The 17,319-nt window shown below is 35.9% G+C and overlaps 1 protein-coding gene across 1 annotated transcript; it reads left to right on the forward strand.

Annotated features, from left to right (window-relative positions):
- The first annotated feature begins 1,140 nt into the window (after window positions 1–1,140).
- Window positions 1,141–16,950, forward strand: LOC103994679 (protein BLISTER). The gene is made up of 13 exons (XM_009415082.3): window positions 1,141–1,509; window positions 3,705–4,380; window positions 4,488–5,038; window positions 5,405–5,524; window positions 5,614–5,679; window positions 6,237–6,347; window positions 9,171–9,247; window positions 10,622–10,689; window positions 12,073–12,186; window positions 12,808–13,022; window positions 13,163–13,231; window positions 16,040–16,195; window positions 16,519–16,950. Exons 1-13 carry the CDS (start codon window positions 1,432–1,434, stop codon window positions 16,594–16,596), a joined length of 2,379 nt encoding a protein of 792 aa, XP_009413357.2. The 5' UTR covers window positions 1,141–1,431; the 3' UTR covers window positions 16,597–16,950.
- Window positions 16,951–17,319: the final 369 nt, after the last annotated feature.

The raw sequence follows: 17,319 nt of genomic DNA on the forward strand, positions 1-17,319 counted from the left end.
TAATGATAATAATTTTGAGCTCATAAAGTATAATATATTTATAAGAATACATATGTGACCCAACGAGAGATTGTTACAATTTTTAGGGTCACACATGTATAATTAAATATGTTAAGTCATTATTTTAATTATTCAAAAATAATCTAATTAAAATAAAGTTATTTGATTAAGAGACATAATTATTATAAAAATTAATTATGTTGATACCATCTGTAATATTTCTAACTTGGTGACAAGACAAGTTAGAAATATTAAACATCTTAGGGCATAATTATAATACAGTTATAAATATAAATAGGGTTATGATCCTTGATTGTAGAATTAAATTCAGATTCTTTTTTACTTATTAAAGAGAAATCGAAAAAATCTTAAAGATACTTTGTAATTGAAAAACCAATTCATCAATTAATTCATAAAATACTATGATTAATTCATCGAGTATATTTTCGTATTAATATGTTTCATTATTATCGTAAAATTTCATCTATATTATTGTGGATTTAATAAGTTTTATAAAAAAAATAAAATTTAATTTTAGGTTCATATAACATGTTTGATCCATATTTATTGTGTTAAATTACCAACAATGAATAACGCTATAAGATTATTTATATTCTATCATCCTATGAACATAGTTGGTCAGTGTGTTCATCAATGCAACATGAACATGAGATCCTCCCGTTTACTTTACTCGTCTATCGATATACGTATAAGATCTACACAATCTTTGGATCCTGCTCCATTTTAATTGAGGTATTAGATAACCTATGGAGATGATGGTTGAATCTTGTTCTCTGCAACACCGACGGAGCTCAGCTTATCAAGCAGAGAGAACATGCGGAAACACTTTCCACCGTCGTGCTTCCAACATTCTGCAGAAATCAACGGTTGCATGCATGCCTGTGTATAAATATTTATTTATACGTCACTCACCTTCCGATACATACTCGTACGTGTTTTTTCGACACTGAAATTAACCGAGTCGATCCGCAAAAGACGGTCCAATCGAACCGGACCGTAGGCGATCCAAGCCGAACCGGGCCGCACCAGTCGGGCCCGAACCGTGTTCCATTCCGGACCCGACCATCAACCCGACAACGAAGGAGGAAATAAAAGAGTAAACAGGGCGGGAGAGAGGGACGGGGGGATAGGAGAAACCTGCAAACGCCCTCCGAAATCCCTCCCCTGATCAAGGCCTCTTTTCCTCCGTTCTCATCTCTCAGTCGTGGAGATCTCGCCGCCGTTACGATCCTTCCACGATTGCAAGATTTCATTTCTTCGATTCGTTTGGTTTCTTGGAGATCCATTCATCCAAAGCTCCTCGCTCCTTCCTTCGGTCCCCGAACTCCAAGGCCCGGGGATCCTATGGGTCGCGGCGGACGCGGACGTCGGGGATTTTAAAGGGGACCGGAAGGGGATAGGGTTTTCGCTATGGCTTCGGCGAAGGTCATGCCCAGTTCGGTTGCTTCGTCGCGCAAGAAAGGGCACCTCGAATTGGGGAAGAAGAAAGTAGGGTTTCGATCTCTCTTTTTTTTGCTTCCGGTCGATGTCTTGGGTGTTTCTTTGTGGCATTCTTGAGATCCGCAATCATGAAACCTCCAAATGGATGTATTCGTATTAGAATTTAGGTCTTTTTGATGATTAAGTATCAAGAAACCTCCGAATTTCTGTATTTAAATTAAAATTAGGGCTTTCTTCATAACTTTGGCAAATTTAATTTCCTGAGTTGGTGTTTCGAATAGTATATTGTCATGTCCGTGCTGGCTCAAAGTTCATTTGCGAGATCACTCTTTTTGATTTAGTGGAAGAAACATAAGGCCTACAGTGTTGCCCTCCAGAACCACAGCACCTTTCTTGGCTAAGGATAGGAAGCATTAGTTATTCGCTTACGACTCCGGTCTATGCTTAGAAGAACTATCCACGGTGAACGTGCAGATAACTGGGGTCATTTGCTTGATTGAGGTCAATTGCTCTTGGCTTGTTTTGATAATTGCTAAATGTGTTGAATGTTCTCGCAAATTATGCATGTCATTGTGCATCATTTTGATATTGTAATATCAAATTCCCTGAGAGCAAAGGTGTGGAATAGAGGTAGCTAATAGGTAAACGAGTGAATGATTTAAAATGATGTTGTATTCCTTTGCTGTTATTATGTGAAACTTTCAGCTGTGTGATCATCGACCATCTTTTAATTTGTCTCAGTCTAACCACAATTGTCTATTGATGTTTGCTTTTATTAGATCAAGTATATTAAATTTCCTATTGTTAACGTAGGGGACTAGGTTAGATGGTCAAATGCTTATAACATGAGAAGTGATACTCAGTGATTGCAAAAGGCGCTCGCCTCGCCTCGCCCGAGCGCCTCGCTAATGTCCCAGGCGGCGCGCTTCAAACAGGCGCTAACCTATATAACCCTAACCCTAACCCAACACTAACCTGCTGTCGCTCTCGATCCCGATCCCGATCGCGACGAGCGCGATCTCGTCGCTCGCTGCCGCTGCTCCCGCTGCTCGCCGCTGTCGCTGCTCGTGCCTCCCGCGAGCCCTCCCGCGAGCCTTTCCGCTGCTCGCGCCTCTCGCGAGCCTTCCCGCTGCTCGCGCCTCTCGCGAGCCCTCTCGCTGCTCGCGCCTCCTGCGAGCCTCCCGCGAGCCCTCCCGCTGCTCGCGCCTCCCGCGAGCCCTCTCGCTGCTCGCGTCTCCTGCGAGCCCTCCCGCGAGCCTTCCCGCTGCTCGCGCCTCCCTCGAGCCCTCCCGCTGCTCACGCCTCCTGCGAGCCCTCCCGCTGCTCGCGCCTTCCGCGAGCCCTCGCGCCTTCCGCGAGCCCTCTCGCCTCCTGCGAGCCCTCCCACGAGCCTTCCCGTTGCTCGCGCCTCCCTCGAGGCCTCCCGCTGCTCGCGCCTTCCGCTCCCTTTCCCTCTGCCGCTGCCGTCGCTTGCTGCTGCTGCCGCCGTCGCTGCCGCCGCTCGCTGCTGCTTCCTCGTTTCTCCATCAGGCTCAGTATACTCTTAATATTAAGTTTATTTGAATTTTGAAATGATTAATTTTCTGTTAATAGATTAATGATATATTATTTTGATTTTAATTTTGTTAATTTTTATTTATTTGAAATTATTGTTATAATTATATTATATATTTTTATAATTTAGATAATTTTAAATAATTATATTATATATTTTTATAATTATATTATATATTTTTATAATTTAGCGCCTCGCTTCGCTCGGGCGAGCGCCTGGGCGAGCGCCTAGCGCTCGGGCATTTGTGGACCTTGGCGCCTTTTGGCGCCTAGCGCTTTTTAAATCACTGGTGATACTGAATCTCATGGGAAATCTATTAATTGGAATGTTAATTGAAATCTATTAACTGGACTAGACTAGATGGAAACTCAGAACCTGGATTTTTCATCTGAACTTTTTCTATGCATTTGCAAATATGAATATCCAAACAACTTGATGCTTAGCAGACATACCATCTTTCTGAATGTATACAAACATTGCATGTGCCATTTTATGCATTATTTGAAATTAATCTTTTATTGTGTTGCTTCATGAAGACAAATTTGTTATATGAAACTTTGGATTTTTCTAAGAACACTAAGAATATATGGTTTTACTCTTCTGATGTGTCTTTTTCGTTTTCTATTTCTTGATTGGGGTGGGTATGGTAGTAACTGTTTCATGTGAATCATTGGTTTGCTTTTATCAGTTAGAGGAGTTTCGGAAGAAAAAAGCTGCTAAGCAAGTCGTATCTGCTGGCCAATTGCAGCAGTCATCTGATATAGGCCAATATGAAAATCCTTCTAAAAATAATCAGCTTAAGGGAGATGAGTATTCTTCAGGTGGAGATGGCACAGATGTTGCAACAACTTCCGGGATCATGATGCCCTATGAAGGTAAAGAAGGTGGTTCATCCCAAGACAGTGATGTTGATTCCTCAACTGGGATGTCTGTTACCTCAACTGCCTGGAACTATGACAATCATTCGTCACATGAAAATTCAATTCATGAAGCCCTTAAGAGCAGAGTCTCCAACTCAAACGAAAGCTCAACTTTTTCAGAATTAGCTAATGGTTATCATAATCACTGGGGAGAGAAAATTGAGCATAGTGGTAATGAGGAACCAAAGGTTGGATCAGCTGCTGGTTTTAGTATAGATCAGCATATTGCTTTTGTTCCAGATATCACAAAGCCATGTATTGATGGGAACGTCAGCAATTCAGGTTTACAATTGCACAACAATAACAAAAATTCTTCCAGAAGTCACATGCAAATTATGGATGTGCCAAGTGCTTATAATATGGGAACTATTCCTGAGAAATCAGAAAGTCATTCTGCAAGGAAAACATTGGGTCGTCTTAGCAAATCAACCAACATATATGATGGTAACAGCTTCCAACTTCTGTCAAGCTTTTTAAACTAGCATTTTGCTACTAATGAATTTAATATACAAGAGTTAAGTTCTTAACAAAACAAGTGTCTGTTCATGCAGTGAAGCAACCTTTTCAAAGCAGTAATGTAGAAAATCATGGTACCGTTGGTGTGGGAGGGAGGATAGCTGATGCCATTAATCGTCACCTTAATGTTGAAAATTCAACCTGGATTGCACCAGAACCTTCGTCTGCAGGCTTTAGTTCTGGTTTTGGAAATTCTTCTAGTGATTTTACAGGTTATAAGACTACTTTTAGTCGATCCCGTCCATTTTTTCTTGATTCACTTGGTCTTCCCAGAGTTCCTTCTAACATTCTGCATGGCGAGCCTGATAGCACTGTTACACCACTGCCATATGACAGTTCGAAGTTCCAGAAAACAGAGGTTCAGTTGGCATCTTCTCTGCTGCAGCCATCTGCAGATAGCTTCACGGAACAGTCTCTCAGCTTAACAACTCTTGATTCCTTTAAAGAAAATCAATTATCTCTCAACACTTCGGCTTCTTTGAATGAGGAACAACATCTGAAGCAGGGAGCAAGAGAACAAGATATGCCAAGGGACCATGAGTTTCCATATTTGAATAAAGATGCAGATTTTGCTGCTCTGGAGCAGGTTATTTGTTATTTGTTTTTCATTTAAATTGATATACTATGTTTGCTATTGCTTTCTTTGTACCATGTTGGAGTAACATTTTGCAGGTCTTAAACTCATCATATGCAGTAATACTTGAACATAATAATTTTTTTGTGGTGTACCTTACCTGCTTCTTACTTTATCTTTTGCAATGTGATGGCTTATTAACTGACTCAAGTTGCTTGCAGATTTTCCAGTTAAGATCCTTCTGTTATTTTTCTTTTGAAATTTTTACTAGTATTTACAGATGAATTGCCACCATCATGAAATTTATTTTTCTTCACTTCTCTGTTCGTAGTTTGTCTAAGGGTCACTTTCTGAACAGTTGTATTGTCAAATTTTCAGCATATTGAGGATTTGACTACAGAAAAATTTTCATTGCAACATGCTTTAGAGACAGCCCAAGGTCTAGCAGGGTCCTTAGCTTCTGAGAATTCATCAATAACAGACAGCTTTAATCAACAGGTGTGATCTTTGACTGTGAATAATATCTTTATATGATAATGTAATGCAAATGACATTTATCGTTGCAAGTCTGTCACTTGTTTTCTCAGGGGAAAGTTATTAATCAGTTAAAATCTGACATGGAAAGATTGCAGGAGGAGATTAAGGCTCAAATGGTTAGTTCCTTTTTTGGCCTATGGTGTAAGTCTGTGCTGCATCCTTTTCTTTTCCATTTCAGCATAGTGTTAACAAGTGGATTTCTTATGTGATACTTTTACTGTTGACAAACAATTTATTTTTAGTAGTTTAAACAAACTTCTTGGATTTAGATTTAAGAGTTGATTTTGAGTGGGCTGTTCTCAGAGTCAGTTATATTGTGAATAATTGAGTAGACATTTTATGTATATCTCCCTAATTATGAGTTTGAGTTGAGAGAGATTGGACCTATTTGCAGTTCCAGATGCCATAATGAACCTAGCTGTGACCAGGATACATTTTAGTTCATCTATTAATATGTGACAAACCTTTGCATAGCATGTAATTATTTGGGAACTGGGATATTGGTAATAAATGACATGAAATGAACTATCTGTTGGAAATATAAGTATATATTTCAATATTTCCAATTTTTGGTTGTCTGCACTGATAAAAACCATTCATGTGACTGCTTACTATTTCATGGGTTCTATGATGTGTTATTCATTCACATGATTATCTACTTGAATGTTAACAGCTTGCACTTGAATCTGTTAAGTTGGAGTATGCAAATGCTCAGCTAAACTGCAATGCTGCCGATGAAAGAGCCAAAATACTTGCATCTGAAGTGATAAGCTTAGAAGAGAAGGTAGTTAATTTTTAACTTCATTATTTATGATTTAAGAGTTCATGGTATTAATCTGAGAGTTCTTAATCAAGACAACATTGTTTAGATCTTTGCAGGAAAAAGTAACTTGTCTTATTGTGTATTATGTTTCTACAGTTGTTTCTTTTTAACTTTTTTCCTAATAAAATAAGGTAGGCTGCGATTGTGGTTATATAATTTAAATATGATTGTAATTGCTTTGAGTCAAACTGACATGGTTGAGTATATTTGTCTATTAGTTTATCTAACGTGAATTCTTTTCTATATTTTTTTAAAAAATATGATGTATGGTGCTGTACAATCCATTCATCAACATCCTCTATGTAATTTGGATTTTTTTGTTGGACTAGGTTCCACAAGAGCTCTAAAGAATAAAGATCATAAGAATTTCAAACAACTTTTAACATGAACAGGATATGGTGCGTCTTTTTTTGTAGGTTATATAATTTTTTGTTAACAAATGTCAAAATGTTAGTTTAGTGGTTGTTAGGAACAATTTTCTTGAAGGGAATTGTGACATGTAGGAGTGCAATATGCATGGCATATTAAGGTATAATTACAAAAATCAAACAAAATAAAGATAAAAAGATAATATATGCAGTCAAGTAAAAAACCAATTGCATGGTATTTATATTAATTATGAAGTTATTTAAGTGATAAGTTATAAGGTCAACATTAAATTGTCATTGACTACGTTTTGTACATTTAGGGCAACATAATGGTAGAAACATGAACAATAAGAAGGAACCATAAACCATATTTGTGATCTTAATTTCATGCTATGCAAACTGCACATGTGCTCCCTTTGGTATATGTGGTTGCATTCTCATGTATTATGAAGAGAGATAGAGGAAGATTGAAAAGACTGTAATAGAAACGATAAATAAATATTTAAATACTCTTTACATATGGTTTTCTTACAAACCTAAATGGTGGCAAAAGATACATAATATAGCCGATTACTTTTGACCCAAGTAAATGGGATTTTACGGTTTTGTTGTTGTTGTTATATATATGGATGTCCCTGCATATGTCAATATTGAGATTGCAAAATGCCCGATATAAATCATATGATGACATATGTTCATGTAGCTGCATGTATGGCCGTATTTGACTGTAGTTTAGAACATTGGTCAGGAATGATATAGATTTTTTCTTTTTCCCTTGTGAGTATCCATGATGTTGTAAGTTCACTCCACTGATTGTGGAAATGTTGCTATTTGGATATAAAGAGAAACATGCAGTTATTATGCAGCTCTTTTAAGCAAATTAACACTCGACAAGGTTGCCTTCCCATTTGCCTTTGCCTTTGCACGCTAGGTAGACGACTATGACGGTTGGGTCTCTTTAGTTCCTTTCTTATGGCTCAAACAGTCAAATTGATCATTTGAAATAGGATAATCTCAGCCCTTGATTGGTAATGATTGGATTTTGATTGTTATCGATCGACATAGATCCCCTATTGCTCGATACGGGGTCATGTTACATGTATCGCCCGGTATAGGGCGATCCACATATAGGTCCCTTATCGGATCAGTACATATCGCTCGTATTGGGTGGTACACCTCGGTACGACGAACCTTGGTTGAAAGAAAGTCTTAAAATGACTTTGTTACATGGGGTTTCTGTGGTTAGTAAAACATGAGTATACCAATCTCTAGCCATTTTGGTCCATAGTAATTAATACAGTATGTCATTGGCCCAATGATGATCGACCTTGGCTAATCATTTTTTCAAGTGTGTTGTTACTCCCTTATCATGGCATGAGACCTTTTGTTGATACATACATGATGCAGTAGACTTTTGTACGATTAATACAACATTCCTTGCCTGCAGGATTTTTGGTGGCCTTTGCTCACAAATCCAAGGAGCTAACATATTAGGACTCATGGCATCCTTGCCAACCATGTTCCTTGTGGTGTATGTTCATACTAGGATGCCTCCGTCTTTTCCCATCTTTGTTTCTTTTCTTTACCCTTGTCTTCTCTATCTTCCTTCAAGGAGGCATGTGTAATGGTAGTCTACAGGGGATAACATTTTTGGACAGTGAACTTCATGCTCTATAGGGTTAAGTGAACAATCAAGTTAAAGATTAGAATTTACATTTTGGTTTGACTTCGATCAATTAGTTGTTGATAGAAGTCAAATCTTTTATTTTTATGATGACAATTGTTATGTGAAAGGAATAAATTTGTGCAATTTTCACATCTGCATTGTCGCACAAAGGAATAAAGTTCATGTTACTTCTCCTCTGCCATATATTATTGCGTGAAAGAAGCACACACCATTTCTCTGCTGTTGTGTTGTTGCAGGAACAGAGAGGATGTGCTTCTAACATTTTAAAACTTTTTTCTAGTTTTATGTGTGTCCCATGAATAAGCCATATCAATTATAATTTATGGGCTTAAGGTTTCCACCATATTTCTTTAGCTTTAAGTCTAGAAAATCAATGACCTAGTGACTTACATTTGCTTTGATTTCTAGTATGTTGTACATTGGCTGAAATTAAAAATATTCAATTTTGTTGCACAAATTAGCTTTAAAGGGTTTAACAGGCATTACACAACTGTGCATCCTCTAGTCAAGAATGATGCAATTCCTAATGAACAAATGTAAAAGTTTTATAACATTGGTTTCTGTGAAATTTTACATCCATTGTCCCTAGTGTTCATATTCTAACACAACTTCCCATGTCATCTATTTTCCTTTTTCTCTTACAATTATTTTGGTATTTATCCATTTATCTTTTGTTCCACTCATCAGTCATTGATGTCAACTCATTACATCAACATAAACGTTAAACAGGCACTGCGATTGAGGTCAAATGAGCTAAAGCTAGAAAAGCAACTAGAGAAGCTGAATTCTGAGATGACATCATATAAGTAAGTTCAGCATTTTTTTATTTTTTTATTATTGCTGATTATTGATTTCATAATCAAATTTTGATTCACTAGTATCTTGGAATAGATGTGAAAAATCAGTTTACAAAGGCATATTTATATTCCTGATGCTTAAATCTCTTGTGTTCCTCTAAATCAAGTATGAGTTTGGACAAGTGTAATTAGGTTCCTGACATCTAAAATTTGGTGTGTGATTTCTGTTCAAACATGTTGCTTCACAATATATACCTACTTTAAAAACATTTCAAGTGATAGTCATTGCAAGGTGACAATTAAATATTATGGTCTACTATGGCAACTAGTTAATTCATGTCTTGTTTATGGATATTCATTTGTTTTACACTATAGTTGTGCTCAATAATTATGGTAACTCATGTTCATCTTTCCCCCTACTATGAATTTTGTGTTATTGATTTTATTTGATTTTTTTGTCATTTCCATATTTTGTACAGTCTGTGTAATGATTATTGTTTAGTTTGAATTTTTACTATTTTGGATAAAATATTTCTGCAAGATTTTTTCTGAACATTTGTTTTCACAAAATTACGGCTAAATCACTTGTTCCATTAACTAACACTCGTTGTTTAGCAACTTGCTTATGGTTAATATTCCAAAGTCAAGATCTGTAAAACAATAAATTAAATCATGAATTGTTTTTGTATATTAGATTGACAATATTCTGGTTGTGACCATAATTAATAGCACTTTAGGGCAACCTTCATATAAAATTAATGTAGTTAATCAGTCACAGGAGATATTCATGCACTGTTTAGAGGTGTTAGTTTTGATCTTTCATTTTCTTTTTAAACCTTCAATTTGGGATTGCTAATTAATTTTTTTTTCACTATATTGTAAAACATATTTCATCAAACAATATGAATATATTGATGTTTGCACTTGTATTTTTTTGTAGTTGTTTCACATGTAAGAAAATTAGGTGCTTGTTTTTGTATCTTTGATCCCTGGACTTAATTTGGGACTTTTGCATAATATTAAGTTATTAACTTATAGGATTGTTGAATAAAAGACTCATTATTTCTTTTGTCTGTAATCAAAAGATGTCAAAGGTGTTTCTGCAGAATGCATGAAAGTTATGTAAGTTATAATATACTTTTCTTAATGCATTTGGTGTGTTAAATCTATGAAAGAGCAACCAAAATTTTTTGGCTTGTTAATCGGGACATTTGGTTTCACATCAGGGCACTATGAGCTACATTTCTCCCCAAAAAGGAGAAGAAAAAAGACTGATGATTGAAGATTGTTTCTAATTTAACTTCTGAATCTGCCTGATATATTGACTTTTCACGACCATATTGGTGCAATTTGTGGCTTTTGAGTATTCATTAATCTACACAGGCGTAAAGTATCGATTCTAGAGAAAGAGCGCCAAGATTTCCAGTCTACTGTTGATGCCCTACAAGAAGGTATGATTTCCTTCATCTATATAGTCTGAAGTTTACTGCTGACTTTCTTTGGATAGTTCCTTCATTTCTAGTGGTGTCAATGTTCATTCAGACAGATGGGTCTTGACTGATCCAGCCTGTATTTACCTATCTAAGATGATCTGTCGGGTACATGAGATAGGTTATGGTCAAGGATTTTAAACCATCTGTGGGTTGGGTTTGGTCAAGCATATGTTATCTTGAAGGTATGATTTCCTTGATCTATATAAGTCTGAAGCTTTACTGCTGACTTTCTTTGGATAGTTCCTTCATTTCTAGTGGTGTCAATGTTCATTCAGACAGATGGTCTAGACTGATCCAGCCTGTATTGACCTATCTAAGATGATCTGTCGGGTACATGAGATAGGTTATGGTCAAGGATTTTAAACCATCTGTGGGTTGGGTTTGGTCGAGCATATGTTATCTTGATAATAAGGTTCAACCTGAACTGACCCTACCAACTTGGATGTATAAAATATGTCTTTACTTGTAAAACCAATCTGACCTAACCTTTTCAACCTTAACTGCCCTACTGTTGTCAGAGGTCTGGGTCAACCTATTAGCAGGTCAGTTTAGGTTTGGTTCAGCTTATGGTTACCGACCATTGCATGTCAACTCGATCGGCCCTTTGACTCCCCTATCCTTTGCTCTATGCACTGTAGCCCATCTGAATTTTAATCAAATCACTGAGATCACTGTCCTTTTCTGTATGCACTGTAGCCTATCCAAGATGATCTGTGGGGTACTGTCAGGCGGCGGTAGTGTGTGGATGACCTGATCGAGTGACAGTACGGGCTTGCAAGCAGGGCTTGTGACTGCTTGCAAGCCCTAAACCCTATGTTTTATTGAAAATAAATATTCGAACTGGACCACTGAAACAGGGGCATCCCATTTGGTGGTTGGACCAGTAAATACCAGCCGAATCGTATCAAACTGATTGGTTTTACATTTCTTGATCAGTGCTGCTCTTGATGGTGGAGTTACATAATAAATAAAAGAATAAACAAATTATGCACCAAATCTTCACCCTTCAACATGAACCTTCATTATTAATATATATTTTTTCATTATTAATATTCAATATTGGGCTTCTCATGGTCTTATTCTTGTGCATCGCTTCATGCTTAATATAGGATATAAAAAGTTGGGCCTTCTTTGACAGTTGATATAGAGATTTGGTGCTTGTCTGTTGCCACATATTTTTTTAGATATTGTATTAGTTACATATTTATGTTATCCTTAATTTTGATCTTTGCCTATATTATTGCTGTTTTGTTAATTTACGTAGCTTGTTTTCATGCAATCTCTTACTCAAACTCATTATGTTAAATGAAATCTTACTATTATTTTACTTGCATTAAACAGAGAAGAAAGCATTGCAGTCTAAGCTACGAAAAACATCAACTGATGGAAGAACCAAGGGTGTAATAGAAAATTCTTCCATTAAACAAGATGCATCTACATCCACAGATGATTTAGGTATGTATATTGTGCTTTCTCCATGTCGTCCATTGCCTATGGTTAAATATTGGGTTATTTCTTGGGATATAATCTGTCTCATGAAAACATGTGTGGCTCTCAATACGTCTCGGTTTCTTGGATGACCAGTGAACTATTCAATCTAACGTAAAATCCAGTAATCAACTAGCTGGGATAATTTTTGATTAAATGTAGATACTCCTACATTGGATATGGATATGTTTGATTAAAGGATGACAAAGCAATAAATAAGTACAGTGTGTAATTTATGGATATGTTTTTACTTCTTACAAACTTGATTCTGACTTTCATATTTTACCTTCACAACTTTAATGACTCTGCTTCTCAAGGTGGACTAGCTATATGCTGTTCTCATGAAGATGCTTAAACCACAGATATTATGTTTAAGGGTTTTTTTGTGTGTATGTGGCAGATGCTGGAAGCAGATTTTCGATATAGTGAAGTAAACGAAATGACCTGTGAAATTAGTCTTTGTGGCTTATCAGAAGTGTTAAACTAAAACAAGATCTGATTACGATATTTTATGAACTTATGTTCTGCTTTTCAGTCACATAAGTTGCACATAGATGTTCTTCATCAGCATCCGATTTTGTCCTCCAGATGTCAAAGATGGAGAGACCAGCGCAGAAGGAACTGCGCTTCATAGTGGCATAAATTCAGTGCAAGATGTCAGACCATCTGTAGCTCTATCCAATTGCACATCTCAATCCTCTTTCGTTCTTAGTGATAGAAGAGTGGATCTTCCAGATGCTTACGGTGATCTTCCAGAAGACCAGCTCAGAATGATTGAGAACATTAAGGCTTTGATATCTGAGGTTGCACTTTTTAAATTATTCTTCTTAAGCCTTCTACTTTTGTTTTTAAATCACTGCAAATGGTGAAAACCCAAATCTGTGTAATCTTCAAAACATTCTCTTATCTTATATACTAAGTGGTGTTCATTGTAAAATTACAGTTATCAGTGGAGAAAGAAGAGTTGGTACAAGCACTGAGAATTGAGTCATCTAATTGTTCCAAGCTGAAGGTACTGATAACTACTTCTGACTTGTAAAATTCACGACAAATGTAGTTAGTTTTGCAATAAGGTACTGAACTGAAACAGTACGGTAGCATGTTTTGAGTATGACAACAAATATTGTCAACTTATATTCTCACAATGCTGCTGTGATTGTTCGTGGAACTTTAGAAGCATGCTCATGCAAATGTATTTGGATTGCTATTTGTCTATGGTCCTAATGATGGTGGCTATGAGAAAATGGTGGGAAGATAGGCCCTGCATGCAAAATGATCCTATCTAATGGCTTTCAGTGGAGATCACTCATTTGGTGGAAGGAGCATAATTCCTTGAGCAAGCATCAACCCTTGGACTATCTGATTATTCTGATCATGCTTGTTTGCATTTAGTTGGTTATATATGAAGCCTTTGTTTCCAGCATTACATGTTAACTGATGATTGTTATTTTGTGTTTAACTTAAAGTGATATGCTGGTTAAGAATGAATGCATTTACTAGGATTGTAACTTTTCTTGTATTTTTCTAGCTCAGTGATATCAATCTGTTCCTATCTATCCATTCATGGTTATATTCTTTGAGATACCTAAGACATCTTTTTCATATGAAAATTAAATTTTCAAAAAAAAGAATCTCTAAAAACTGCTTGTAGATGTCTTAATTCCAGATGATCATTGCCAGATTCACTAGACTGTAATATAAATGAGAATTTGTTTAACCCTAAATAATCTGTTTATGAAACCAGTGTAGAAAGAAAGCCTTATTGGATAGGGTGAAATCAGGACAGTTGCTTTCGGATTGTAAATTGGAACATTTGCTTTTTAAGGAATTTCTGAAGTTTGTCCACCTTTTATGTCAGCGGTTGTTTGAGACATATGCCTTTGGAAGAAAGTGCTGCATGGTAAACCTTGTTAAACAAGATTAAGGAAAGATGAAAAAATTTATTTTTATAAATTATTTAATGAATATTCCACACAAGACTTAGATTTAATGATAAATAATAGTGATAGATTTAATAATCATAGATTTGTTTGTAAAATTAGAACCAATGAAGTAACAGATACATTAAAGAAGAAGGAAATAACTAAGAGTATAGGGCCTGATGGTATCCCTATTGAGATTTAGAAAAATTTAGGGGACAAGGGAGTAGCTTATTTAACTAGTTTATTTAGCAAAATTATGAGAGTTTTTTATATCAATTTATAAAAATAAGGGTGATATGTAAAATTTTTCAAATTAGAAAGGAATTAAATTCATGGGTCATAGTATATAACTTTGGAAAGAGTCATCGAAAGTAAGATAAGGCTTAAAACAAATATCTCTAAAAATCAATTTGATTTTATACCTGGAAGATCAATCATAAATGTTATTTATTTATTAAGACAATTAATGAAAAAGTATAAGGGGAAAAAGAAAGACTTATATAATTTTTATTGACTTAGAGAAAGCCTATGATAGGAAATCTAGAGATTTATTATGGTGGGTTTTAGAAAAGAAAAGTATATCCACTAATTATATCGATATTATCAAAGATACATGGTACTATAGCTACTAGTGTTGAAACTATAAGGAGTATGCTTAGTGAGTTTCTTATTAGCATACGATTACATCAAGGATCTGCATTAAGTCCCTACCTTTTCAAATTGATAATGAATGAACTTACTAGTTACTTGCATGATATGTTTTCTTGATGTATATTATTTAGCAAATGAAAGCCTACGTGGAATTAATTGAAAACTTGAGCTATGGAGGCAAGCCTTAGAAATTAAAGGTTTTAGATTAAGGACTAAAACCAGACAGGAGAATATATAAAATACAATTTTAGTGATTATAGAAATAAATAGAAGAATATAGTTAAATTAGATGGACAAAAAGTTCGTTTAAGTAAAATCTTTATGTATCTTGGGTCAACTTTTTAGCAAGATAGAGAGATCGATGAAGATATTATTCATAGAGTAAAAATAGGATGCTTATAATGGTGAGGGGCATTAGGAGTCTTATGTGATCATCATCGGATATTTTTGATATTAAAAAAAATTTAATAAAACGGTTATGAGACCAATAATAATTTGTGGATCTGAGTGTTGGGTAGTGAAGAAATTACATATACAATAAGTTTGTGTTGTCGAGATGAAACTATTGAGATGGATGTGTGGAGTTTCTAGGAAAGATAGAAAAAAATACTTTTATTCATAAATAACTAGGTATCGTTTCGATAGGGGATAAGATGAGAGAAAATTGTTCAAGATGGTATGAGCTCGTGCTTAGGAGACTTCCGGATGCAGTATCCAAAAGAGGTGAAATGATTAATATTAATGGTACAATGAGAGGTAGTGAAAGACCTAAAAAGACTTTAATAGAAACTATAGGTAAAGATTTAAATACTCTGTATTTAACTAAACATATGGTTTTTTACGTAACTCAATGACGATAAAAGATTCATGTAGCCGACCTCAAATAGTTGGGACTTCAATTTTGTTGTTGTTGTTGTATTATTTACTCTTGAGAAATTAAAATGGTTTTCAATCTCAAATTGAGAGAGACAACAATGTCTGCTTTGTTTCCTAATCTGAGTATAACTATCAATTATTGTTTCCTCTTCGGTGATCTTTTGTTTCTGTTAATTTCTACCAGAACAGCTTTGTCAAGCTTCTATAACTTCAAAATTTTCTAAACTTGCATTATTGATTAGCTGCATTCATCATGAAAAGATGAATTTCATCATTGACTATGTGGAGTGTCTGATACGAAATAGTTGCCCTTTTTCTTGCTTTCCAATGATTAATGTTACTTCTCTTCTTTCTTTGCCTGACTACTCAAGGATTTGAACAAAGATTTGTCCCAGAAACTTGAGGGTCAAACCCAGAGGTTAGAGCTCTTGACCACCCAGAGAATGGCAGACGAGAATGTTGTGGCAAGACCAATTGATACTCGTAGCACGCATGATACAACAGAATATGCTGATGAGGGTGATGAGGTATGACAGTTACCTGATGTTGTTTCCTTCATGCAGCGGTTTCATAGAATATAGAAGTTTGTGCTAGCATCAGTTTAATGCTAAAGATGATCATCATGCTTTATTAACTATTAAGGTAGCTCTTCAAGCTCAATCTAATATCTGCTGGCAACATATAGTCAATAAACATCAAATCGAAATCAAATTGTTCGATAAATTACAGTTTGATTTCATGCTAATTGCTTTTCTCATTGATAATTGATGTTTAGTGACTTTAAAACCTAAACTTTGTCTTCCCTATTTCTGTTAACATTTTATATCTTATATTGTTGTCGTTCTTTTAGGTGGTTGAAAAAGTATTGGGTTGGATAATGAAGCTCTTCCCTGCTGGGCCGAAGCGACGCAACAGCAAGCTTCTGTGATGGGGAGGGAGGACAGCAAAATTGCAAGACCGTCTTTTTGGCTCTCCAAACTGATGTTACTTCTGGTTATATATTGAGGTCTCCAAAAAGTGTACATGGGCCGTTAGTTGTAGCCATTCTGTTTTTTGCACAGAAAATAGGAAATAGGTGTTTCTTCTTCTGTAGATTATATGCATGGAAAAGTGCATTGGTCGACGGAGAGAATAAACAGTAGAAGCCCCCCACATTCTTTTTAGGCATTCTGTTTGGGCTCTCTTTGGTGGTTGAGAGTTGGGAGGGGGGTGATATATGTAAGAAGAAACTGTTGTATTAGCTGTCGTTCCATCTTCTTCCAATTTCTGAATTTTGTTTTGAGGCGAGTCTTCTTTTGACCCACAACCGAGGCTGCATTGTTAGTGTATCTGATACTATAAGAAATTAACTTTTACATCAACAGAATTCGTGGGAACTGGACAACGCCTGGTGCTCCACGTCCTGTTATCCTTTGCTTTTGGAGGTTGTGGATTAAAATCTTTGGTTCGGATTAGATGCAGACTTGCACGTTATATTTGTGATGGTGCTAATGTTCTTGCGTCAATGTAGCAGGGATTAATATGAAAAGAATCAATCTACGCAATCTTACTCGAGTTGTTCATAACAATTAATTATACTGTCATATCTTCTGCATCTAGAACTGGTATTACCCTAGAAGAATTCCCACTAACACGATCCAAAGCCCCAGGT

The sequence above is a fragment of the Musa acuminata genome, chromosome BXJ3-8, assembly GCF_036884655.1.
Source record: "Musa acuminata AAA Group cultivar baxijiao chromosome BXJ3-8, Cavendish_Baxijiao_AAA, whole genome shotgun sequence".
NCBI lineage: Eukaryota > Viridiplantae > Streptophyta > Magnoliopsida > Zingiberales > Musaceae > Musa > Musa acuminata.